The sequence below is a fragment of the Bombina bombina genome, chromosome 8, assembly GCF_027579735.1.
Source record: "Bombina bombina isolate aBomBom1 chromosome 8, aBomBom1.pri, whole genome shotgun sequence".
Classification (NCBI taxonomy): domain Eukaryota; kingdom Metazoa; phylum Chordata; class Amphibia; order Anura; family Bombinatoridae; genus Bombina; species Bombina bombina.
The window spans coordinates 104,970,369-104,998,256 of NC_069506.1; the positions used below are offsets into that span (position 1 = coordinate 104,970,369).

General features: G+C 37.8%; 1 protein-coding gene across 1 annotated transcript in view; it reads right to left on the reverse strand.

Annotated features, from left to right (window-relative positions):
* ROBO4 (roundabout guidance receptor 4) overlaps nt 1-27,888 on the reverse strand; it is a 458,861-nt gene that overhangs the window by 94,079 nt on the left and 336,894 nt on the right. Inside the window, exon 18 of the mRNA XM_053690486.1 lies at nt 3,220-3,629. Coding sequence (XP_053546461.1) covers nt 3,220-3,629 — 410 coding nt within the window. The remainder of the gene's footprint in view (nt 1-3,219; nt 3,630-27,888) is intronic.

The window sequence follows — 27,888 nt, forward strand, 5'->3', positions numbered from 1 at the left end:
TAAACGCGTAACTTGCATTCAATATTCAGTGTACGGCGGTGATTGTATGAAGAGGATTCTCCACGCTCCTTGGCTCCATGGTCACGGGTCTTCAGTTTTGCGGTCCTGGATGAAGATAGAAGAGGTTGCCTCTTGGAAGAAGACTTCACCACCGGACTTCAAGAACCGTGAGTACCTATCTGGGGGTTAGATTTAGGCTTTTTTTTATTTTTTGGGGGGGTATTTTTTACATTAGGGATTTAATGGGTGGTAAAAGAGCAGAATGCCCTTTTAAGGGCAATGCTAGTACACTATTTGTGTTCCTGTCTTTCTCTTTTTTTTGTACACATCTACGTATTTGTGAGCTACACACTATTTTACCATACTCCCACAAGTACTGAAGCAAGCAGCCCAGACGTATCCTGCCCTACCATACTCCCAGAAGTACTGAAGCGAGCAGCCCAGACGTATCCTGCCCTACCATACTCCCAGAAGTACTGAAGCGAGCAGCCCAGACGTATCCTGCCCTACCATACTCCCAGAAGTACTGAAGCAAGCAGCCCAGACGTATCCTGCCCTACCATACTCCCAGAAGTACTGAAGCAAGCAGCCCAGATGTATTCTGCCCTACCATACTCCCAGAAGTACTGAAGCAAGCAGCCCAGACGTATCCTGCCCTACCATACTCCCAGAAGTACTGAAGCGAGCAGCCCAGACGTATCCTGCCCTACAATACTCCCAGAAGTACTGAAGCGAGCAGCCCAGACATATCCTGCCCTACCATACTCCCAGAAGTACTGTAGCGAGCAGCCCAAACGTATCCTGCCATACCATACTCCCAGAAGTACTGAAGCAAGCAGCCCAGACGTATCCTGCCCTACCATACTCCCAGAAGTACTGAAGCGAGCAGCCCAGACGTACCCTGCCCTACCATACTCCCAGAAGTACTGAAGCGAGCAGCCCAGACGTATCCTGCCCTACCATACTCCCAGAAGTACTGAAGCGAGCAGCCCAGACGTATCCTGCCCTACCATACTCCCAGAAGTACTGAAGCGAGCAGCCCAGACGTATCCTGCCCTACCATACTCCCAGAAGTACTGAAGCGAGCAGCCCAGATGTATCCTGCCCTACCATACTCCCAGAAGTACTGAAGCGAGCAGCCCAGACGTATCCTGCCCTACCATACTCCCAGAAGTACTGAAGCAAGCAGCCCAGATGTATCCTGACCTACCATACTCCCAGACGTATCCTGCCCTACCATACTCCCAGAAGTACTGAAGCAAGCAGCCCAGACGTATCCTGCCCTACCAATCAGCTCTTTTACCGCCCATAAAATCCCCAATTTAAAAAAAAAAAAAAAAAACCTAAGTCTAACCCCCAGATATGTACTCACGGTTCCTGAAGTCCAGTGGTGAAGTCTTCTTCCAAGCGGCAACCTCTCCTCTCTTCATCCAGGACCGCGGAACTGAAGACTGGCGATCCTCTTCGTACGATCACCACCGTACACTGAATATTGAATGCAAGTTAATTGTTTAAATATGGCATACCTTGCATTCCTATTGGCTGATTTGATTCTTCAAATTCAAATCAGCCAATAGGATGAGAGCTACTGAAATCCTATTGGCTAATTTGAACATATTTAAACGCGTAACTTGCATTCAATATTCAGTGTACGGCGGTGATTGTATGAAGAGGATTCTCCACGCTCCTTGGCTCCATGGTCACGGGTCTTCAGTTTTGCGGTCCTGGATGAAGATAGAAGAGGTTGCCTCTTGGAAGAAGACTTCACCACCGGACTTCAAGAACCGTGAGTACCTATCTGGGGGTTAGATTTAGGCTTTTTTTTTATTTTTTGGGGGGGTATTTTTTACATTAGGGATTTAATGGGTGGTAAAAGAGCAGAATGCCGTTTTAAGGGCAATGCTAGTACAAATGCCCCTTTAGGGGCAATGGGTAGTTAAGGATTTATTAGTGTTAGTTTTTTTAAAAATTTTGGGGGGTTTTACTGTTAGGGGGAACTTAGTTTTTTTTAAAGGTAAAAGAGCTGTTTAACTTAGGGCATTGCCCTACAAAACGCCCTTTTAAGGGCTATTGGAAGTTTAGTATTAGATTAGGGTGTGTTTTTATTTTGGGGGGCTTTTTATTTTCATAGGGATTAGGTTTATTTTTTTTATTTTTGATCATTTGGTTTATTATTTTATGTAATGTTAGACTTCTTTATTTTTTGTAATTTTAGATTAATTTATAAAAAAAAAAAAAGTAATGTTAGGTTTTTTATTTTAAATTATGGGTTAATAGTTTAAATAGCTAGATTGCATTGTGGGAGCATGGCAGATTAGGGCTTAATATTTTAAATAGATACTTTGCGATATGCGGGCATGACGGATTAGGGGTTAATAGTTTAAATAGATACTTTGTGGTATAGGGGCATGGCGGATTAGGGGTTAATAGTTTAAATAGATACTTTGCGATATAGAGGTTGGCGGATTAGGGGTTAATAGTTTAAATAGATACTTTGCGATATGCGGGCATGGCGGATTAGGAGTTAATAGTTTAAATAGATACTTTGCGATATGGAGGTTGGCGGAATAAGGGTTAATGGTTTAAATAGATACTTTGCAATATGGGGCATGGCAGTTTAGGGGTTAATAGTTTAAATAGCTATATTGCGTTGTGGGGGCATGGTGGATTAGGGGTTAATAGATTTATTATAAATTGCGATGTGGGGGGTATGGCGGATAGAGGGGTTTTGACGTGTCGGGTTAGATTTCAAAGGGAAAAAAGGTTTCAAAAAGCACCTTTTTCCTGTTTTACACCTAGTTGAGCTTGGTGTAATTTTTGTTTATGTGTATCGGCAGCCTCCGACAGTGTATTAGAGGTGTGCACGGGCATTGGAAACCGGGTATTATTTAAAGAGTAGTGGCTTCGGATACTTTGTATGGGACACGAAAATGTTTTTGGCAGCCAGAAGTCCGGTTGCCGAAATTGAGTTATAACGGGCCGTTGGAAGCAGTCGGTAAATGATAATATTGCTTCCGACAGCTTATTTAACGGTTTGCGAGCGCACGCAAACCTAATTATGGCTCAATGAAAACGAGCCCTCAATTATTCATATTTTTGTCTTTGACCATTTAAAGTAGCACAGCTTGCTTTACAAGAACACTTAGAAACATTGTAAACAAAAGATAATGTAATTTAAAATTGTGAACCACCTTCAAATTGTTATTTATATTTGCTTACCAGTGTAAAGTCTCTCTCTTCCGCCTGCCTCTGCTTGGGACATTCCAAGGCAAAAGCTATCAACAGCAACTGCAAGAGCCTTTGCAAAATTAGCATCCATTAAAAAAGATCCATCAGAGGAGCTGACCATGCTGCAGCGAGCACTGGTATAATTGTCTTCTGAAACAGAACCCCATCCATTGACTAAGGATCCTGCCATTGAGCTCTCATATTCACTGATACTAGATGTTGGTGTTTCACAGTATTTGCGATAGGATTTCAATGAGTTGACATCATCCAACTCAAGGTCATCATCTTCATCTCCTGGATCAACTTCTGCCAAATCTGAAGGTAGTGGACCAGAGATATAGCCATAGGTATTAGGTGAAGAAAAATGCCTTGAAAGGGTGGAGTCGCATTCTGAGTGATGCCTATAAAAGAAGAATTCATCCTTAAAATAAATTGTAAAAATGAAATGTCATCTTAAAAGGACATTGTATACTAGATTTTTATTTGCATAAATCCATTTATATAGCCTATCTGGGAGCGTTTTTGTAACAATGTATAGTTTTGCTGATTTTTGTGCTGATTTTCAAACTCAACCAAGCCCCAAAGTTTTAGATTTATACTGACGTCTACAGATCCAAGCTTGCTCCTGTTTGTCTAATGGATCTTTTCATATGCAGGCAAGGGCCGAGGGGGGTGTCTGCTCTTCCTGAATGTTCAGCCCCTTTAACTGGGTGTCCCAGCCCAACCTCATCAACAGTGCTAAACTGGGAGCTTCTAAGGATATTTTTAAACGGTTTTATACTGGATTTGTATATCAGTATCTGTGCATATTCTTCTTTATAGTAGTGTCTATTATATGCAGTTATATGAAAATTGGTGTATACTGACCCTTTTAAAACCATAGAATTGTTATTGTTTTAAAAGATAGATAATCCCTTTATTACTTTACTACTTATTTACTACTTATTATACTTTTTACTTCTGTGATTACCTTGTATCTAGGAACCTTCTTCCAGCCCCCTGATCACATGACTGTGACTGTTTATTATCTATTATCTTAAATTTAGCATTGTTGTGTGCTAAATCTTAAAAAAAAACCTGTGCCTGAACACAGTGTTATCTATATGGCCCACGTGTACTTTCTGTCTCTTTGTGTTGAAAAGAGATTTAAAAAGTATGTGATAAGAGGCAGCCCTCAAAGGCTTAGAAATTAGCACATGAGGCTACCTATGTTTAGTTTAAACTAAGAATACCAAGAGAAAAAAGCAAATTTGATGATAAAAGTAAATTGGAAAGTTGATTAAAATTAAAAGTCCTATCTGAATAATGAAAGTTTAGTTTATACTAGACTGTCCCTTTAAGAAGCAGTCCAAGCTAGTGCCATATACAAAGAATGCAGGGCGATAGATTGATTCTTATAATTATTGCCTTTATTTCTAAACTTTGAGTTAAATGGATCCACAGATTGTTATGTCTTAACAAAAAGTTTTAAACAATCCTAATAAGAGGAATAAGGCGGCTATCGTGTGATCAATACGGCAAAAGTAATGATCACATGGTACATACATATGGGGGGGAAATTTTGGATGGAATTTTTTTCTTTCTTTGTTGCCCCTGCCCCATAATAGAAAGAGAAATATGAGCTCCCTTATTTGGAAAGTGCAGTTGTTCTCTTTTAAATTAGTGGTCTTATGAATGAGCAGCTAACAGGTGGTTTACATAAGAATTAAAATGTGGTGGTCTGGTACATTTTAGTTTCTTATAGCTGTCAGTTGATCATCATAATAACAACAAAAACCTTAAACTTGGGCTAGCAAAATTACAGTTTTACATTCAAGTGCTTAACCACTGATGTTAAACATACATTCATTTAAAAAATAATTTATGTACTTTTTAAAGGACCAGTTAATACAGTAGAGTTGCATAATTAACAAATTCATGATAAAAAGATAATGCAATAGCAATTAGGGGCTGATTTATTATAGTGCGAGAACAGCGGATCATGTCCGCTGCACATTGATAAATGCTGCACATCTAATGAAATGCTTGTGCAATGCCGCCCCCCGGGACATTCGCGGCAGGGGTGTCAATCAACCCAATCGTATCCGATCAAGCTGATTGCTGTCCGCCGCCTCAGAGGTGGCTGACAAGTTAAGGAGCAGCGGTCTTAAAACGGCTGCTTCTTAACTCCTGTTAAGGCTCGCGCGGAAACAGATGCATACGTATGCATTCGGGTCTTGATAAATCGGCCCCTTAGTCTGAACTTCAAATGAGTAGTAGATATTTTTCTGACAAATTTCATTTATGTCTATTTTCACTCCTCCTGTATCATGTGACAGCCATCAGCCAATCACAAATGCATATATGTGTATTCTGTGAACTATTGCACATGCTCAGTATGTGCACATTTTGTTAACGGAAGTAAATTGTAAAGTTGTTCAAAATTACATGCTCTATCTGAATCATAAAATATTAATTTTTGTGTGCATCTAAGTGAATGTTTCAAGTTATCATTTTTCATAATAAATATGATATCCATCCAGTTCATCATATCATCATTTTATTTTTGTAAAATATAATTAAAAAAATAATAAAATGTTACCTTTTTTAGGTGATTTTTTTAGCCATTACTGATACACATTTTCTCTGGACACAACAAAGATTTTTGATGACAGTTTTATGTGGTGTACTGATGTATAAACTAAAAACATACAAATGCCTTGTCTGTCGTATTCTGTCTAGTTGTTTGTAGACATATGCCTGTGAGGTTCGAGCCAACAGACAGGATGAAATAATATTATTTAAAACAAAAGCCAACTGTGAATGACAAATATTTGCCAACAGAGATTACTCAAAAGTCATAAATTTTCAATCAATGTCCTTCCTGAGAGGTAAGTTATGCCAGGTTTGGTATTTTGCCAACAATGATGATCACAGATTTTTATTTAAAAAAAAAAAAAATCAATGCTGGCCAACCATATTTTTCTGCTCTAATGTGCCATGCAAAACAGTTGCCAAATCTAATGATTTCATTATATGCATCAACTTTGGAGGATTTCCATGGTTTCCTCAACAGTGCTTTCGTTTCGGACTTGTAGTTTGTCTGATGATTCATTAGTAGACTTTAGTTCTGTATTTTGGATACTATTTTTTTCATTCTGTAATTTAAAGGGATACAAACCCCCCCAAAAATATTTCATGATTCAGATAGAGCATGTGATTTTAGCTACTTTCTAATTTACCTGTGTTATTACTTTGTCTTTGTTCTCTTGGCAACTTTTGTTGAAAAGCAGGGGCATATTGCAGCAGGTTTGCAAGAATATTATACATTTGCAAGAGCACTAGATGGCAGCACTATTTCCTGTTTTAACAGCATTATAGTGACATAAAACTCTAAATTAAATCCTCAAAGGGACATTAAAGGCAACAGGAAATTATTATTGCAGTGTGACTTGCATATAACTATGGGCTAGCTGGCAAGTGCAGTGAAGCTGATAGGGCAGGGTGTGTTTTCCTTAGTGCGACTTTTGTTGGGTCCAAACAGCAAATACAAAGTTTCAAGTCTGCAATAGGCCCTTAATCATGACTAAGGACTTATTACAGGCTTGAAACTTTAAATTTGCTGTTTGGACCCAAAAAATGAAAGAAGAAAGGTCTTTTAAAAAATGGTTTACCAAAGAATATTAACGCAGTTGACATTTCTTTTATCCCACCGTATTTTTAAATGGATATCAAAGGTGGCGATATAATCGCTTATATTACAAGTGGGGAATTAAATGCTGCACTCAAGGTCAACGCAAATTAACACATGTAGCGTTTTTGGAGACCTTAATTAAAGTGTTAACACTTGAATATATTCATAATAAAACACATCTATAATATATTTAAAATAAGTATTTCACTAATTCTTATACATATTACATGTAAAATCAAGGATTATTATTGAAAAGATGTTCTAAAAGTGATTTAAAGGAATAGGGTATATGATCAGATGTTGGACTGGGAAGTGATCAAAGGCGTATATGTATGTTTAGCAGAGTGGACCCTTAACTGAGTGGTTTTGATGTGGAGCAGGACACCACTACACTTCCTAAACCAGAAGGAATATGAAGAAAAACTTGATTTGTGCGTTTGGATGTTTCTGTATATATCTATGTGCACGTAATTGTATGAGTGTGTGTAATTAAACTGTCTGTCTGTATATGTGTGTATATATATATATATATATATATATATATATATATATATATATATATAAAATATATACATGCGTGTGTGTATATGTGTATACATATGTATGTATATGCATGTATGTATATGTGTACTGTTTTAAACTTATATTTTAATAGAAAATCATAGTTTAAAAGTAAATGAAAAACACTATTTGGGGTAGATTTATCAAAGTGCGAGCGGATATGATACGATGTAGTGTTTCATGTCTGCCGCACATCTATAAATGCCGACAGCATACGCTGTCTGCATTTATCATTGCACCAGCAGTTCTTGTGAAGTGCTGGTGCAATGTCGCCCCCTTGGGGGTGTCAATCAACCCGATTGTATTCAATCGGGTTGATTTCTGTCCACGGCCTCAGAGCAGGCGGACAATTAATGGTGCCTGAAGGCTCACATGGAAACAGGGGCATCAAGCTCCATACGCATAGTGCACCATTTTAGTCCTGTTTATGCAGCATATTTTATGCATATTTTTATCATGGTAGAGTTGATTATGATAAGGAATTTACCAAAAAAACAAAGGCAATGCAAAGGGGGCTACAATTCACAGAAGTGTTCTCAAGACAAATTGGGCTAAAAGAGGCTGCTGTCAGGTGGTAACTTGACATAGAACAAGCTACTGAGCTGCTGTTTGTTCCTAGTAGAGCATTTCTCTCTGTTTTTACTTTTGTATTTATTATATTTCCACATGCAGTCATTTTGCCATCTGACCAGTTAGTGATGACTGATTACTGTACTTGAGTGTGACTGCAGGCTATATAATTATTTTCTGAAAGTAGAACTGCACAGTATATAACTGAAAGCATTTTTATTCACCCACACTAAGATGCAGATAGACTTTAGTATATAGAGATCACTGCTAGCTAATGTTCCTATCTGCTTCTATTACCCACATACAGTTCTAGCAGTTAATCTGCATATTTATAGAAAATGAATGCTCATTGGCTTCTATAAGATACCATGATTCGTCCTTTCAATGAAGGATCACATGACCTAAAAGATGTACGGAATCCCAATTTACAAAATTATTTAAAGCGATACATACTTTTAATCGGTTACAATTAGAAATTGACTATTGGAAATATTTTTAATTAAAACTGTTAAATGTGTATACAGAGAGAATATGTTTGCTATATTAGTAAATGTTTTAATAAAGTGTTTTCTTAAAATTTGACATGTCTTAAAGTCCACGTGCCTGACTTCAGGATTGCCTTCTATAAAAATTAGATTACATTTATATTTTAGGTTGTTCTATGTGCTCCAAAATACAATATCTTGTTTAATAGATATAAGGAAAAAAATATCAATTGGTAAGAGTAACATATGTTAAAAACAGTGGCGTCACTAGGGGGTGCGGGGGGTGTGGGCCGCACCAGGGTGACACCCTCCAGGGGGTGACACCACCAAAAAAATTTTTTTTTTTTTTTTTTTTTTTTAATTTTATTGAAATTCAAAGAAATAAAATGTAGAGATGCATAGATATTTTTATTAGAGGGGCCAGCATTTGTGAACATTAGTGGGACTGGGGAAGTTGTAGACACTTCATTTTTTTTGCCCCTTGAGCCAGCGCTGCAATTTCCACAAATCATTTTCCCGGCTGCTTTTGCTTGTTTGTACTTTGCTCCTCCCCTGCCCAATTTCACTATGAATGTTGTGGGCATGCCGTGGGGCTTGCAAAGTTGCGCTGCTAGCCTAAACCTGCCTGGCTATCTGTGCTCACTGCTCAGTGACGTGTGGAGCAGTGGAGTCACTCACTGCTGTGCTGTCTCTCTAAACGGGAACTGGGAAATCATGAGGGGGATGCCTGGCACCTGACCGAGTGTTTTTGTGTGTGTGTGTCTGAGTGCTTTTGTGTGTGTGTCTGAGTGCTTTTGTGTGTGTGTCTGAGTGTTTCTGTGTGTGTGCCTGAGTGTTTTTGTGTGTGTGTCTGAGTGCTTTTGTGTGTGTGTCTGAGTGCTTTTGTGTGTGTGTCTGAGTGTTTTTGTGTGTGTGTCTAAGTGTTTGTGTGTGTACCTGAGTGTTTTTGTGTGTGTGTGTGTGTCTGTGTGTGCCTGAGTGTTTTTGTGTGTGTGTGTGTCTAAGTGTTTGTGTGTGTGCCTGAGTGTTTTTGTGTGTGTCTGAGTATGTTTCTAAGTGTGTCTGAGTGTATCGGAGTGTTTGTATGTGTGTGTGCCTGTGTTTTTGTGTTTGTGTGTGTCTGCTTTCTGTGGGGAGGGGGGTGACACCATAAGTTACCGCACCGGGTGACACCAACCCTAGTGACGCCACTGGTTAAAAAATACAATTTCTCTCAATTTTAATATTAGAACATATAAAATAAAGTATATATAATCAAGGGCAGAACATTATATTATTTCTATGCTTCTGTTTATACAATTTTATGCAGTTAATCTTTTGTTTGCTTTCTTTACTGAATCTATACAGTGGGAATAAGTTATCAAGCTGCACTCACAGCAAACTTGTGAATAAAGAATATACATTCAAATACAGAAATACTGCATATATAAATAAATATATTTTAGCAAAATTGTTCTTTCAGTAGCTGGCTAGGTCAGAGTACAGAATTGAGTATTTTCACAGTGTGACTTTTTCTCATGCATTAGTATTTATCTCCCACTGTGTCTTTAGATATTTATTCTTTGAGGAAGATTATCAATGACACTGTTTATTATGACAAGCAAACTCATTGTTTGCAATAGCAGTGAGAATACTCAATCATTTATAAATGGATATTATTCTGAAACAGAAATTAGCAACAACTTGACTGCCTTTCCAGCAATAAGAATATGAATGTGTGGTATAAATATAAACGTATTCATATAGATAGAGGAGAAATACATTTTCTTTTGTTTGTCTTATAAACTTGTGTAATGAATTACATTTTAACTGAGCAGACTTATTGCTAAACCATCTTAAAGGGACATGAAACCCAAAATTTTTCAGTTTACTTCTATTATCAAATTTGCATTGTACTCAGTTTATTCTTTGTTGAAGAGATATCTAGATAGGTAGCGTGAACATGCCTGAAGGACTAAACAACAGGAAATAGTTCTGCCTTCTAGTGCTCTTGCAAAACTGCTGACATATAGTGCTGCAGACACGTGCACGCTCCTGAATTTGATGATAGAAGTAAATTGGAAAGTTGTTTAAAATTGTATGTTCTATCTCAATCATGAAAGAAAGAAAAAATAGGTCGTATCTCCCTTTAAAGGGACACTGAACCCAATTTTTTTCTTTTGTGATTCAGATAGAGCATGATATTTTAAGCAACTTTCTAATTTACTCCTATTATCAAATTTTCTTCATTCTCTTGGTATCTTTATTTGAAATGCAAGAATGTAAGTTTAGATGCCGGCCCATTTTTGGTGAACAACCTGGGTTGTCCTTGCTGATTGGTGGATAAATTCATCCACCAATAAAAAAGTGCTATCCAGAGTGCTGAACCCAAAAAAAAAGCTTAGATGCATTCTTTGTCAAATAAAGATAGCAAGAGAACGAAGAAAAATTGATAATAAGAGTAAATTAGAAAGTTGCCTAAAATTGCATGCTCTATCTGAATCACAAAAGAAAAAAATTGGGTTTATTGTCCCTTTAAGGGAAGAAAAGAAGGAAGGGCTTCCCCTTCTTTCTCCTACTGCATGTGCGTGAATAACAATGCATGTTCATACCACATACATAAAGTCAGGGTTGTGGTTGGTTAGCAAGAGTCCTTTTTGTTTTGTGAGGCAGGAAAATGAGTGAAAAGGAAAAGCAAAAACAAACTCTTTAGGAAAAACAAAACTGCATTATTAATTGCTAAATATTTTTCAGATATGAAGCTGTAGCTTTCAGCTTGTCGAAATTGTTTCCTTATTGAGGATTCTTATTCTTATTTTTCATTTGACTAAAATTATTATTAACAAAGACATCACAAGAAACAGTTAAAACTCTTTAACGAATAAGTACTAGAGGGCTTTACAAATCCACTAAAAAGCTTTCAGAAATACACTGATTAATTTTAGATTCCATTTACATAAATACATAAAATGCTTAATAAAAAGTCTTCAACACTTCTGGACTGTTTCCCAGACCTATCTAGTAATTAATAAAGTGTCAGTGCAATGTATAAGATTATTAATGAACTAATTATGAATTCTGTTTAATTTGGGATTTTTTTTATTAATCCTTGCAGTGTTTATAGGATAAAGACATAAAACTACAGAAAAAAGTATTTTAAACCTTTTTTTTTAAGCAATAGAGAAGTGAAACACCCTCATTATCATACCAAACCATCTGCTAATGGAAGCCCAATAACAGATCATTAGGTGACATCAAATTCACAGTGATTAACTACTTGTAAGGAGATAGCAAATTATGCTGGTCATGGACAAAAAAATGGGAGGATTCATGTGCTAATTACTGAAACAAAAGTGTACTTTGATACAGTTAGAAATATTCGAGAACTACAGTTACTACCACTTCACCTCCCAATTACTTTAATAATAAAAACATGTAATTCACATATGTGATGACACATGACATCTAAACTAGTATAAATCTCTGTTTTTGACATCTGAAAGTTAGAATAAATGTTGCAGCATCCATTTATTCTACCAATCAAGGGCTATATTATGAGTGGATCGCTATTTAGCGCTTGCTAGACACAGACATATTGCGACTGCGTTAACGTATTCTCCCCATAGAAGTTAATGGGGAGCGCATAAGAAAAAATATTAGCTTGCGCGCTAATCCGACAGGAGTTATGAATACTTCACATTCCAATGTTCTTCATTTACAGAGCAATGTACTTTTTATTGTAAATATACTGTATATTTCTATATATACTATATATATATTCCTATAGATGTCTAAGTATATATATATATATATATATATATATATATATATATATATATATACAGTATATATATCTTACATTAACATTAATATATATATATATATATATACTGTACATATATACAGTATATACATATATATATATATATATATATATTGTGTGTGTGTGTGTATATATATATATATATATATATATATATATATATATTATTGTTAATGTAAGATATATATATATAACAGAATTTATGCTTACCTGATAAATTACTTTCTCCAACGGTGTGTCCGGTCCACGGCGTCATCCTTACTTGTGGGATATTCTCTTCCCCAACAGGAAATGGCAAAGAGTCCCAGCAAAGCTGGTCACATGATCCCTCCTAGGCTCCGCCCACCCCAGTCATTCGACCGACGGACAGGAGGAAATATATATAGGAGAAACCATATGATACCGTGGTGACTGTAGTTAGAGAAAATAATTCATCAGACCTGATTAAAAAACCAGGGCGGGCCGTGGACCGGACACACCGTTGGAGAAAGTAATTTTTCAGGTAAGCATAAATTCTGTTTTCTCCAACATTGGTGTGTCCGGTCCACGGCGTCATCCTTACTTGTGGGAACCAATACCAAAGCTTTAGGACACGGATGAAGGGAGGGAGCAAATCAGGTCACCTAAACGGAAGGCACCACAGCTTGCAAAACCTTTCTCCCAAAAATAGTCTCCGAAGAAGCAAAAGTATCAAATTTGTAAAATTTGGCAAAAGTGTGCAGTGAAGACCAAGTCGCTGCCTTACATATCTGGTCAACAGAAGCCTCGTTCTTGAAGGCCCATGTGGAAGCCACAGCCCTAGTGGAGTGAGCTGTGATTCTTTCAGTAGGCTGCCGTCCGGCAGTCTCATAAGCCAAACAGATAATGCTTTTAAGCCAAAAGGAAAGAGAGGTAGAAGTCGCTTTTTGACCTCTCCTTTTACCAGAATAAACAACAAACAAGGAAGATGTTTGTCTGAAATCTTTAGTAGCCTCTAAATAGAACTTTAGAGCACGGACAACGTCCAAATTGTGTAACAAACATTCCTTCTTTGAAACTGGATTCGGACACAAAGAAGGTACAACTATCTCCTGGTTAATATTTTTGTTAGAAACAACTTTAGGAAGAAAACCAGGCTTAGTACGCAAAACCACCTTATCTGCATGGAACACCAGATAAGGAGGAGAACACTGTAGAGCAGATAACTCTGAAACTCTTCTAGCAGAAGAAATTGCAACCAAAAACAAAACTTTCCAAGATAGTAACTTAATATCTACGGAATGTAAGGGTTCAAACGGAACCCCTTGAAGAACTGAAAGAACTAGATTTAGACTCCAGGGAGGAGTCAAAGGTCTGTAAACAGGCTTGATCCTAACCAGAGCCTGAACAAATGCTTGAACATCTGGCACAGCTGCCAGTCTTTTGTGTAGTAAGACAGATAAAGCAGAGATCTGTCCCTTTAGAGAACTTGCAGATAAACCTTTCTCCAAACCTTCTTGAAGAAAGGAGAGAATCTTAGGAATTTTTATCTTATTCCATGGGAATCCTTTGGATTCACACCAACAGATATATTTTTTCCATATTTTATGGTAAATTTTTCTAGTTACAGGTTTTCTGGCCTGAACCAGAGTATCTATCACCGAATCTGAAAACCCACGCTTTGATAGAATCAAGCGTTCAATCTCCAAGCCGTCAGTTGGAGGGAGACCAGATTTGGGTGTTCGAATGGACCTTGAACAAGAAGGTCCTGTCTCAAAGGTAGCTTCCATGGTGGAGCCGATGACATATTCACCAGGTCTGCATACCAAGTCCTGCGTGGCCACGCAGGAGCTATCAAGATCACTGAGGCCCTCTCCTGATTGATCCTGGCTACCAGCCTGGGAATGAGAAGAAACGGTGGGAATACGTAAGCTAGGTTGAAAGTCCAAGGTGCTACTAGTGCATCTACTAGAGTCGCCTTGGGATCCCTGGATCTGGACCCGTAGCAAGGAACCTTGAAGTTCTGACGAGACGCCATCAGATCCATGTCTGGAATGCCCCATAATTGAGTTATTTGGGCAAAGATTTCCGGATGGAGTTCCCACTCCCCCGGATGAAATGTCTGACGACTCAGAAAATCCGCTTCCCAATTTTCCACTCCTGGGATGTGGATCGCAGACAAGTGGCAGGAGTGATCCTCCGCCCATTGAATTATTTTGGTCACTTCTTTCATCGCCAGGGAACTCTTTGTTCCCCCTTGATGATTGATATAAGCAACAGTCGTCATGTTGTCTGATTGGAACCTTATGAATTTGGCCTTTGCTAGTTGAGGCCAAGCTCTGAGAGCATTGAATATCGCTCTCAGTTCCAGAATGTTTATCGGGAGAAGAGACTCTTCCCGAGACCATAGACCCTGAGCTTTCAGGGATTCCCAGACCGCACCCCAGCCCACTAGACTGGCGTCGGTCGTGACAATGACCCACTCTGGCCTGCGGAAGCTCATTCCCTGGGACAGATGGTCCAGGGTCAGCCACCAACGGAGTGAATCTCTGGTCTTTTGATCTACTTGAATCATTGGAGACAAGTCTGTATAATCCCCATTCCACTGTTTGAGCATGCACAGTTGTAATGGTCTTAGATGAATTCGTGCAAAAGGAACTATGTCCATTGTTGCAACCATCAATCCTACTACTTCCATGCACTGCGCTATGGAAGGACGAGGAACAGAATGAAGCACTTGACAAGAGCTTAGAAGTTTTGATTTTCTGACCTCTGTCAGAAAAATCCTCATTTCTAAGGAATCTATTATTGTTCCCAAGAAGGGAACTCTTGTTGACGAGGAAAGAGAACTCTTCTCTTTGTTCACCTTCCATCCGTGAGATGTGAGAAAGGCTAGAACGATGTCCGTAAGAGCCTTTGCCTTTGACAGGGACGACGCTTGTATTAGAATGTCATCCAAGTAAGGAACTACTGCAATGCCCCTTGGTCTTAGAACCGCTAGAAGGGACCCTAGCACCTTTGTGAAATCCTTGGAGCAGTGGCTAATCCGAATGGAAGAGCCACAAACTGGTAATGTTTGTCCAGAAAAGCGAACCTTAGGAACTGATGATGTTCCTTGTGGATAGGGATATGTAGGTACGCATCCTTTAGATCCACGGTAGTCATAAATTGACCTTCCTGGATGGTGGGTAGAATCGTTCGAATAGTTTCCATTTTGAACGATGGTACCCTGAGAAATTTGTTTAGGATCTTCAAATCCAGAATTGGTCTGAACGTTCCCTCTTTTTTGGGAACTACGAACAGATTGGAATAAAATCCCATTCCTTGTTCCTTTATTGGAACTGGGTGTATCACTCCCATCTTTAACAGATCTTCTACACAATGTAAGAATGTCTGTCTCTTTATTTGGTTTGAGGATAAGTGAGACTTGTGGAACCTTCCCCTTGGGGGTAGTTCCTTGAATTCCAGGAGATAACCTTGAGAAACTATTTCTAGCGCCCAAGGATCCTGAACATCTCTTGCCCAAGCCTGAGAAAAGAGAGAGTCTGCCCCCCACCAGATCCGGTCCCGGATCGGGGGCTACTCCTTCATGCTGTTTTGTTAGCAGTGGCAGGCTTCTTGGCCTGCTTACCCTTGTTCCAGCCTTGCATTGGTTTCCAGGCTGGTTTGGGTTATGAGGCATTACCCTCTTGCTTAGAGGATGCAGAATTAGAGGCTGGTCCATTTCTGCGAAAAGGACGAAAATTAGGCTTATTTTTAGCCTTAAAAGACCTATCCTGTGGAAGGGCGTGGCCCTTTCCCCCAGTGATGTCTGAAATAATCTTTTTCAAATCAGGTCCAAATAAAGTTTTACCTTTGAAAGGAATGTTAAGCAATTTTGTCTTGGATGACACATCCGCTGACCAAGACTTTAGCCAAAGCGCTCTGCGCGCCACGATAGCAAACCCTGAATTTTTCGCCGCTAATTTTGCTAATTGCAAAGCGGCATCTAAAATAAAAGAGTTAGCCAATTTAAGTGCGTGAACTCTGTCCATAACCTCCTCATATGGAGTTTCTCTACTGAGCGACTTTTCTAGTTCCTCGAACCAGAACCACGCTGCCGTAGTGACAGGAACAATGCATGAAATTGGTTGTAGAAGGTAGCCTTGCTGTACAAAAATCTTTTTAAGCAAACCCTCCAATTTTTTATCCATAGGATCTTTGAAAGCACAACTATCTTCAATAGGAATAGTAGTGCGTTTGTTTAGAGTAGAAACTGCCCCCTCGACCTTGGGGACTGTCTGCCATAAGTCCTTTCTGGGGTCGACCATAGGAAATAATTTCTTAAATATAGGGGAGGAACAAAAGGTATGCCGGGCTTTTCCCACTCTTTATTTACTATGTCCGCCACCCGCTTGGGTATAGGAAAAGCGTCGGGGGGCACCGGAACCTCTAGGAACCTGTCCATCTTGCATAATTTCTCTGGAATGACCAAATTGTCACAATCATCCAGAGTAGATAATACCTCCTTAAGCAGTGCGCGGAGATGTTCTAATTTAAATTTAAATGTCACAACATCAGGTTCAGCTTGATGAGAAATTTTTCCTGAATCTGAAATTTCTCCCTCAGACAAAACCTCCCTCATGGCCCCTTCAGATTGGTGTGAGGGTATGACAGAACAATTATCATCAGCGTCCTCTTGCTCTTCAATGTTTAAAACAGAGCAATCGCGCTTTCTCTGATAAGTAGGCATTTTGGATAAAAGATTTGCTATGGAGTTATCCATTACAGCCGTTAATTGTTGCATGGTAATAAGTATTGGCGCACTAGATGTACTAGGGGCCTCCTGCATGGGCAAAACTGGTGTAGACACAGTAGGAGATGATGTAGTATCATGTTTACTCCCCTCATTTGAGGAATCATCTTGGGCAATATCATTATTTGTGGCAGTACTGTCCTTACTTTGTTTGGACGCTATGGCACAATTATCACATAAATTTAAATGGGGAGACACATTGGCTTTCATACATATAGAACATAGCTTATCTGAAGGTATAGACATGTTAAACAGGCTTAAACTTGTCTACAAAGCACAAAAAACGTTTTAAAATAAAACCGTTACTGTCACTTTAAATTTCAAACAGAAAACACTTTATTACTGAATATGTGAAAAAGTATGAAGGAATTGTTAAAAAATTACCAAATTTTCACCACAGTGTCTTAAAGCCTTAAAAGTATTGCACACCAAATTTCAGAGCTTTAACCCTTAAAATAACGGAACCGGAGCCGTTTTTCAATTTAACCCCTATACAGTCCCAGATACAGTCTTTTCTAAGACCCAACCAAGCCCTGAGGGGAATACTATACCAAATGACGCCTTCTAAAAGCTTTTTCAGAGATTCTTAGATCCTCACAACTGCGCATTAATGGCGCGAAAATGAGGCTCAGTCTATGACTAGAAAGGCCCCCTGACTGAAAAAGGTGTCCAATACAGTGCCTGCCGTTTTATAAACGTTCCCCAAGATTATAAATGTCAATTGTTAGCTAAATTTGAATAATATGCACAAATAAAGCAATCGATTTAGCCCATAAAAATGTCTACCAGTTTTTTAGCCCATAATAATCCCTTTATTCTGTTTGTTTTTGACTAAGAAAATGGCTTACCGGTCCCCATGAGGGGAAATGACAGCCTTCCAGCATTACACAGTCTTGTTAGAAATATGGCTAGTCATACCTTAAGCAGAAAAGTCTGCTAACTGTTTCCCCCAACTGAAGTTACTTCATCTCAACAGTCCTATGTGGAAACAGCAATCGATTTTAGTTACTGTCTGCTAAAATCATCTTCCTCTTACAAACAGAAATCGTCATCCTTTTCTGTTTCAGAGTAAATAGTACATACCAGCACTATTTTAAAATAACAAACACTTGATAGAAGAATAAAAACTACATTTAAACACCAAAAAACTCTTAACCATCTCCGTGGAGATGTTGCCTGTGCAACGGCAAAGAGAATGACTGGGGTGGGCGGAGCCTAGGAGGGATCATGTGACCAGCTTTGCTGGGACTCTTTGCCATTTCCTGTTGGGGAAGAGAATATCCCACAAGTAAGGATGACGCCGTGGACCGGACACACCAATGTTGGAGAAATATATCTATACTTATACATCTATAGGAATATATATATATATATATACTGTACATATATATATATATATATATATATATATATATACAGCATATAATGTATATAAATATTTCATAACAAAAGGTACATTATTTTTTATGTGAAGAACAAATGAATGTAAAATATGTGTAACGCGCATCAAGGTTTGCAATTTTGGTCTAATGTAGTCGGGTTAGCGCTCATGAAGAATTGCAAACTTCAATGCTCATTACTGAAATATTAAATATAAAATATTAATTATTATTAAAAATTGTTAGACATAAATGGAAATATATATATCCAATAGATTAATTTAGAATTTATTACAGTATGTTTAATAAAAAAACAGGTTTTTAAACAGAGCCGGTTCCTGGTTGTTCTTAAATATAGCATGCAGAGCGGTAACCGGAAGTGACGTAATCTGCAGCGTCACGTGATCCCTTACGTGTTTCATGAGCTATTTTGCTCACTTCCTCAGAGGGCTAATCCATTGCCATCCTCAGTGGTCATTTATATCTTGGCCACTGGGAGGGACTTTCAAGTTATTTGTTCTTTTTAAATTTACGCTTGTAAATAAAGGCTTGATCAAACGACCAATTTTACTTTTTTAGCCTAAATTCTTTAAAGTATGTATTGATTCAAATCTAACTTATTTTGAAAAAATATATATATAAAATACTTTTTTTTTTACATGATATGTATATATAATCAACATATATATGTGTAACTATGTATGCCGTTAAGGGGGTTATACATAGAGTCACTTGTTGAGAAACATGATTTTTATATTTCTATTTACAAACATTTAGGGTAGAGGTTGTTTTATTTACTTTATTTACTAGCGTAATTTAAAAAAAATAAAAAAAAATAACCAGAATACCACATTTAAAATTGACTTCAACATTGGTTAATTCAGTTACATCCCTCCCAGCAGCCAAGATAAATTGACTATTGAGGATGGCAATGGATTAGCCCTCTGTGGAAGTGTGCAGAGTTGCTCAAGAAACACATACAGGATCACGTGACACCCTGGATTACATCACTCCCGGTTACCACTCGGCATGCTATCATTGAGCACACACGAGGAACCGGCTCTGCTTAAAAACATTTTTTTAATTTAATTTTCTTTATTATTTTATAGTTGATGAGTTTATATATATACAGTATCTCACAAAAGTGAGTACGCCCCTCAAATTTTTGTAAATATCTTATTATATCTTTTCATGTGACTACACTGAAGAAATTACACTCTGCTACAATGTAAAGTAGTGAGTGTACAGCCTGTATAACAGTGTAAATTTGCTGTCCCCTCAAAATAACTCAACACACAGCCATTAATGTCTAAACCATTGGAAACAAAAGTGAGTACACCCCCTAAGTGGAAATGTCCAAATTGGGCCCAATTAGCCATTTTCCCTCCCCGGTGTCATGTGACTCATTAGTGTTATAAGATCTCAGGTATGAATGGTGTTAAATTTAGTGTTATCGCTCTCACACTCTCTCATCATGGTCACCGGAAGTTCAACATGGCACCTCATGGCAAAGAACTCTCTGGGGATCTGAAAACAAGAATTGTTGATCTACATAAAGATGGCCTAGGCTATAAGAAGATTGCCAAGACCCTGAAACTGAGCTGCAGCATGGTGGGCAAGACCATACAGCGGTTTCACAGGTCAGGTTCCACTCAGAACAGGCCTCGCCATAGTTGACGAAAGAAGTTGAGTGCACGTGCTCGGCGTCATATCCAGAGGTTGTCTTTGGGAAATAGACATATGATTGCTGCTAGCATTGCGGCAGAGGTTGAATGGGGGGGTCAGCCTGTCAGTGTTCAGACCATACCCCACACACTGCATCAAATTGGTCTGCATGGCTGTTGTCCCAGAAGGAAGCCTCTTCTAAAGATGATGCACAAGAAAGCCCGCAAACAGTTTGCTGAAGACAAGCAGACTAAGGACATGGACTACTGGAACCATGTCCTCTGGTCCAATGAGACCAAGATAAACTTATTTGGTTCAGATGGTGTCAAGCGTGTGTGGCGGCAATGAGGTAAAGAGTACAAAGACAAGTGTGTCTTGCCTATAGTCAAGCATGGTGGTGGGAGTTTCATGGTCTGGGCCTGCATGAGTGCTTCCAGCACTGGGGAGCTACAGTTCATTGAGGGAACCATGAATGCCAACATGTACTGTGACATACTGAAGCATGATCCCCTCCCTTCAGAGACTAGGTCACAGGGCAGTATTCCAACATAACAACCCCAAACACACCTCCAATCTGACCACTGCCTTGCTAAAGAAGCTGAGGGTAAAGGTGATGGGGTGGCCAAGCATGTCTCCAGACATAAACCCTATTGGGGACCTGTGGGGCATCCTCAAATGGAAGGTGCGAGAGCGCAAGGTCTCTAACACCCACCAGCTCCGTGATGTCATCATGGAGGAGTGGAAGAGGACTCCAGTGGCAACCTGTGAAGCTCTGGGGAACTCCATGCCTAAGAGCGTTAAGGCAGTGCTGGAAAATAATGGTGGCCACACAAAATATTGACACTTTGGGCATATTTTGGACATTTCCACTTAGGGGTGTACTCACTTTTGTTGCCAACGGTTTAGACATTATTGGCTGTGTGTTGAGTTATTTTGAGGGGACAGCAAATTTACACTGTTATACATGCTGTACACTCACTACTTTACATAGTAGCAAAGTGTCATTTCTTCAGTGTTTTCACATGAAAAGATATAATAAAATATTTACAAAAATGTGAGGGGCGTACTCACTTTTGTGAGATACTGTATATATATTTTAGAGGACATTTTCATGATTTTAACTTAATCTGTTTAATTCATTTAATTGTTTTAACGGATTCTAAAATAAATGTATTCATTTTTAATACCACTGAATATAATTTTTGAACAACCCCTGTATATACACCCCTTATCCCAGTGTGGTGTTCAAAGGCTAATTTCTACAAAAACCCTAATCAGGATTTACACAGGATTCATTACACCATTACCACAGATAGACATCTTGTCTCCCAAAGCGGATACTACACCTCATATCATTGAGGTATAATAAGGTGAGCAGTATTTATTTATTGATTTATCATTCACTTTACCAAGGATTTCTACACCAAATAGATATTTCTTTTCTTTATACATGTACGTTTGGACTTCTTCATCTTGAAGCGCTTTTTTACCACAACACTTGTAAGGAATTTCTGATTAAATTCTCACTAAGGTGAAATTGAGATACCCAGGAGAACAGCATCTTAGGAATCTAAACTAAGCATTTTAGGAGTCCTAGGATAGCGCACGTTACAAAACCCATAAAACACACATATACATACCGTGCTTGAAATTTCCAGTGGTTTTCCCGGATGACAAAGAAATTTGACTTCTTATCTTCAACATTTTCCCCTCTTGGCTAGTAGCGTTAACCCCTGACTAGTAAACAATAGTGATATTTTTCTACCCCTATATGTTTGTGTATATATATATATATATATATATATAATATATGTGTGTGTGTGATCTAGATCCTTAAGTGTGATTGTGTTGTATAGTACAGCATTGGCGATGTGCTCATTTTTCAAAAGCCAAAAGTAGAGTTATTCCGCTCCTTCACCTTCGTAAGTGATACTCTTATGTCACATTATTACATTGTATAAAATGTTTGAACCCTTTCTATCATTGCAGTTAGGTGCTTTTCTGGTTTTATATATTCTGATTGAAGACATTTTGAATGGGAAATACTGTTCTTACTTTCTATATAAGGGTCCAGTTAACTCATATGACTTGAAAAGTATTGGCTGCTTGGTTACTGAGTCCTTATCTTTGTGTTACATTTTGCATTTTGCTACTTTAAACTTTATACATGGATATTTCCACTCAGGTTCACTTCTATTTTGTGAGAGTTTAATAAATGTACCTACAAGCTTATAGTTAATTATTGTAAATCAGTGAGAATCAATATTCAATTGAACATTATCTTTTACAGACTTGGTGGCTGCACATAGATGCTTCATTTGATTGGCTCACCCATGTGCATTTCTATTTCTTCAACAAAGTATAGCTAAAGAATGAAGGAAATTAGATAATATAAGTAAATTGGAATGTTGTTCAAAATTATATTCTCTACCTGAATCATGAAAGAAAAAGTTTGGGTTTAGGGTCCCTTTAAATTATCTAATTTGACTCATTCTCTTTTTATGCTTTGTTGAATGAGCAACCAGGCACTACTGTGAGCTAGCTGAACACATCAGGTGAGCCAATGACAAGAGGCATATATGTGCAGCCACCAATCACCAGCTAGCTCCCAGTAGTGCATTGCAGTTTCAGATACTACCTAGGTATGCTTTTGAACAAAGAATACCAAGAGAACAAATCAAATTAGATAACAGAAGTAAACTGTAAAGTTGTTTTAGGGGAAAATGTAATCAGTCTGCAGGAGAGAATGACATATTATTAGGCTTACAATATTGTAATAGATGAACAAAACAGCTTTCCATATAAGAATTTTTTGCACCAAACCATTGGCCTTATTTAATCAATAGCTTATATAATATATTTAATTATTGTAGAGCTAAACCTTAGAATTCTGAATTATTTTAAACTAAATGCAAGAAAATAAATAATGCTGTAAAGCATAATAGTCAGTGTATTAATTACCATATATTATTTATGACTGCAGCCAATTATTAAATTGTTAAATATGTCTGACAATCTTTCAAAATTATTGTGGATTTATGAAAACAATTTGCTGAACCCTTTTAATTTCTAACCTAGGGTACAATTGATTTTGGCAACTTGTTTATTCAGAAGTTAAGTGCTTTTGTGTGTATTAATTAAATAGTACTGCTGCAACGTCCATCGTCTAAAATAGTAATCAATCAAGCAAAATGAGATTGGTAGATCTAAAAAGTTTTATGCTGAGAATACCACTTATTAAAAACAGGAAGTTGAAATATAGCAGTAAGGTTAAATAGTCTTTGCAGTGGATGTGCAAGAAAATCTTAGTGAACTGGTAATTTTTCTTAAATTATAAAAAAAATAGTATTATATTATTATTTTTCTCTTTACAATATGTTTTTGATTTACAATATGAAACCAATATTATTTAGTGGCTACCAATTTGTATGTTCTTGAAAGGGTTACATTGAAAGAGATTTAAATAAGCCAAACCCTGTTGACATTGCAGATGTTTTATATAGGTTGCATACTATAACTGAGTTTAAAAGCATCAACGCCTTATATCTTTTGTGGCTGGGTATCAGGGCCTCAGGAGGTTGATGGGGACCTGTCACCATTTTGTGGGAGGGGTGGGATAATTGGTGGTTAGTGGTTGGTCTGGGTGGTGGGTGTGTGTGGGCAGTCAGTGAGTGTGTCTGGGCGGTCAGTGGTGTGTCTGGGTGCTCTATGGGTGGCGCTAAGGGAAATTCTGCAAATAGTGAGATATCTCTGTCTCAGAGGGACAGTGGGAAAGAGCTCAGAATCAGAAACTATCCCTCTCAAATAAGGACAGTTAGGAGGTCTGAGCATCACAATTAGAAACATATAGGGTAGGTACTAGCCTATGGGGGTTGCCTTTACCCTGGCAGGTGAGCTTACATGGTTTAGCCAAAATATGTTATCAACTTCCTTTTTTCTGTATATGTTTTGGAATAGAGCACAATTAACTGATTTATAATTAAAAGTGTGGAAAAATAAACTCCATATCAAATAATTTAGGCTGTTAACAAAAAAGTTAAACAAAACATATGGAAAACATATGCAAATAAAGTATGACTCAATGTTAAATATAAATCTATTATTTAAATACATATTTTAAAAGGTATTTGATGAGGTGTTGGACTGGGAAGGGTTCAAATGTGTGTGTACATATATATATATATATATATATATATATATATATACAGTCATGGCCAAAAATATTGGCACCCCTACATTTCTGTCAGATAATGCACCACTTCGCCCAGAAAATTGTTGCAATTACAAATGTTTAGGCATTCTCATGTTTATTTTTATTGTTTGTATTGGTATGACACAAAAACACGAGAAACAAATAAGGAGCGCCACATAGACAAAAACACTAATAGCAATATGCAATAAAAGCTAAAATGCAGCACATACAAAACGCAATGTAAAAAAAGAAAAAAAAAAGAATAATCTATATAAAAAAGTTCATTAAGATATTGAGAGATACTTAGTCCCTTTAAGGTATCGCAGTCCTCTGTGATTTGTTGTGCAGCTCCTTCTTAGCACACTGGTATGATCTCCGCGGCTGAAAAAGATTATTCCAAAAGAATATGAAAATGGAGCGCAGCAAGGTACACAGACGATCTAAGTGCAGATTTAAAATTCAACAATGTATTAATAAAACAAATAAAAGTATTGCACTCACATAGGTGACCTCAAACATGTAAGATATGTTTCAGCAAGTCTATAAGATGATTCCCTTAGAGCCGTGGGTCCACAGCACACCTCCTTATCACCAAACATCCACACTTGAATTAATGTTGGTAGCACTCACAAGCCATGTTTTTAAAAGTCCCAAAAAATAGTGGCACGCAGTGAGAGGGTACTGTCCTCACAGGGAAAAAACTAAAAAGTTTCCAAAGTTTTGAGTTTTTTCCCTGTGAGGACAGTACCCTCCTACTGCTGTGCCACAAACTTTTGGGGCTGTAGACCCACGGCTCTACGGGAATCATCTAATAGACTTGCTGAAACATACCTCACAAGTTTGAGGTCACCCTTGTGAGTCCAATACTTTTATTTGTTTTATTAATAAATTGTTGAATTTTAAATCTAAACTTAGATTGTCTGTGTACCTTGCTGCGCTCCATTTGCTCTGTTTTGCAGATTCTTTTGGTATGGTGAAAAAAAGCCAAATCTGACACATTCCACGCAAAACTCCAAAAATGGACTGGACAAAATTATTGTCACCTTCTCAAAATTGTAAGAAATAAATGCATTCCAAGTTTGTGATGCTCCTGTAATTTGTAATCAATCTCACCTTTATCAATTAACAGGTGCTGACAATATAGAAATTACACTGGCAACCAGTTAAAATGGTGAAAAATGTACTCAACCTTTCTGTTGTGTGTCTCTGCCAAACTGAGCATGGAGAAGAGAAAGAGCAGCAAAGAATTGTCTGAGGATTTGAGAACAAAAATTGTGGAAAATCATTGGCAATCTCAAGGTTAAAAGTCTATCTCCAGAGATCCTAATGTTCCTGTGTCCACTGTGCGCAACATTGTCAAGAAGTTTAAAGCCCATGGCACTGTAGCTAATCTCCCTGGACATGGACAAAAGAGAAAAATTGATCAAAGATTGCAGTAAAGGATTGTTCGAATTGTGGAAAAAGAAACTTGATCAAATTCAAGCTGACATTCAGTCACAGGGTACAAATTTGTCAGCTCGCAAATCTAAATGAAAAGGGATACTATGGTAGGAGACCCAGGAGGACCCCACTGCTGACACAGAAACAAAAAAGGCAGATTGGAGTTTACCTGAGGAAACAAAAATCCTTTGGGGAAAATGTGCTGTGGACAGATGAAACAAAATTACAGCTTTTTGGTAAAGCCCATAATTCTACTGTTTTCAGAAAAAGAAATGAGGCTTTTAAAGAAAATAATACAGTCCCTACAGTCAAACATGGTGGAGGTTCACTGATGTTTTGGGGTTGCTTTGCTGCTTCAGGCACTGGATGTCTTGACTGTGTGCATGGCATTATGAAATCTGAAGACTACCAAAGAATTCTGTGGTGCAATGTAGGGTCAAGTGTCAGAAAGTTGGGTCTTCATCAGAGGTCATGGGTCTTACAGCAGGACAATGACCCAAAGCTCACGTCAAAAAACACCCAGAAACTGTTTAAGACAAAGTGCTGGAGAGTACTGAACTGGCAAGCAATGAGTCAATCCCATAGAGCACCTGTGGAGATATCTCAAAAACAGCAGTTGTTAAAAGGAACCCTTCCAATCTGAGAGACCTGGAGCAGTTGGCAAAAGAAGAGTGGTCCAAAATTCCAGTAGAGAGGTGTAAGAAACTCATTGATGGTTATAGGAAGCAATTGTTTTCAGTTATTTTTTTTCCAAGGGGTGTGCTACCAAATATTAAATTGAGGGTGGCAATAATTTTGCCCAGTCCATTTTTGGAGTTTTGCGTGGAATGTGTCAGATGTGGCTTTTTTTTCTCCACTTTTTTATACCAATACAAACAAAATAAATAAACATGAGAATGCCTAAACATTTCTGGGAGAAGTGGTGCATTATCTGACAGATCACAACACTGCTTCTTAGGTGCAAGGGTTAGCCTACATATTACAAGTTAAGAGTAGAGAGCTTGGGTGCGAGCGACAGCCGCCATGCACTAACTTCAGGACTTTAAATATCGCAACTGTGTTAACTTCTCCCCATAGAATTAAATAAATGTAATGGGTTTTTTTTTAATAGAAATACTTTAAATACCTTTGTTCTTCACTTAAAATAATTTTTTTTTTCATTTTAAATATTTATATGTCTATATTTATCTATCTATATAAATATATATAGCTATATATCTATCTATCTATCTATCTATCTATATATATATATATATATATATATATATATATATATATATATATATATATATATATATATATATATATATAAAGAAGATATAGCAGCTGTAGCTGGGGAATTAAGCAATAGGGAATGGGTAACAGAGAACTAAAAATTCCTAGAAGTTCACTGGTGCCAGGGGGTACCAAGATATAATATGAAGAAAAAGAAAAGTGTTTAACCCTTAGTCCAGCACAAACCCATACGCCATAATTAAAGACAACTACTTGGGGGAAGGGTGGATATATGAGAGACACAATACAGTCGTCAATTGTTTATAATGTGCATTTATTAGTAATCTATCTCAAAATTCCAGATCCATGACGAAGCCCAATTGGAATATTGGATGGGTGAAACACGTGTAGCAAGCACTAATTGACCACGCCCACAGGTGTCCTGTTTGGTTCGTATAGGTTCTCTCTCCCCCTGGACGTTATATGCCTTCACTGGATACAGTGCTGAAATTGAATAGCCTATCGGATAATCCATAATGTGGAAACAGTCCCCCACCCACTGGTGTTTAGTTTAACACCACTAACAATCTGTTTCATGGGTCTGGAATTTTTAGATAGATTACTAATAAATGCACATTATAAACAGTTGACGACTGTATTGTGTCTCTCATATATCCACCCATCCCCCAAGTAGTTGTCTTTAATTATGGCGTATGGGTTTGTGCTGGACTAAGGGTTAAACGCTTTTCTTTTTCTTCATATACATATATATATATATATCTGTGTGTATATAAAGCCAGGAAACCTCATCCCATGCAGTCTGGATGAGAGGTATAGTATTGTAATGTTGGAATGGCATTTTGGTATATTAGAATTGTATTGGCTAATTTCATAGTATTAAGAAATATTAAGAAGGCAATTTTTT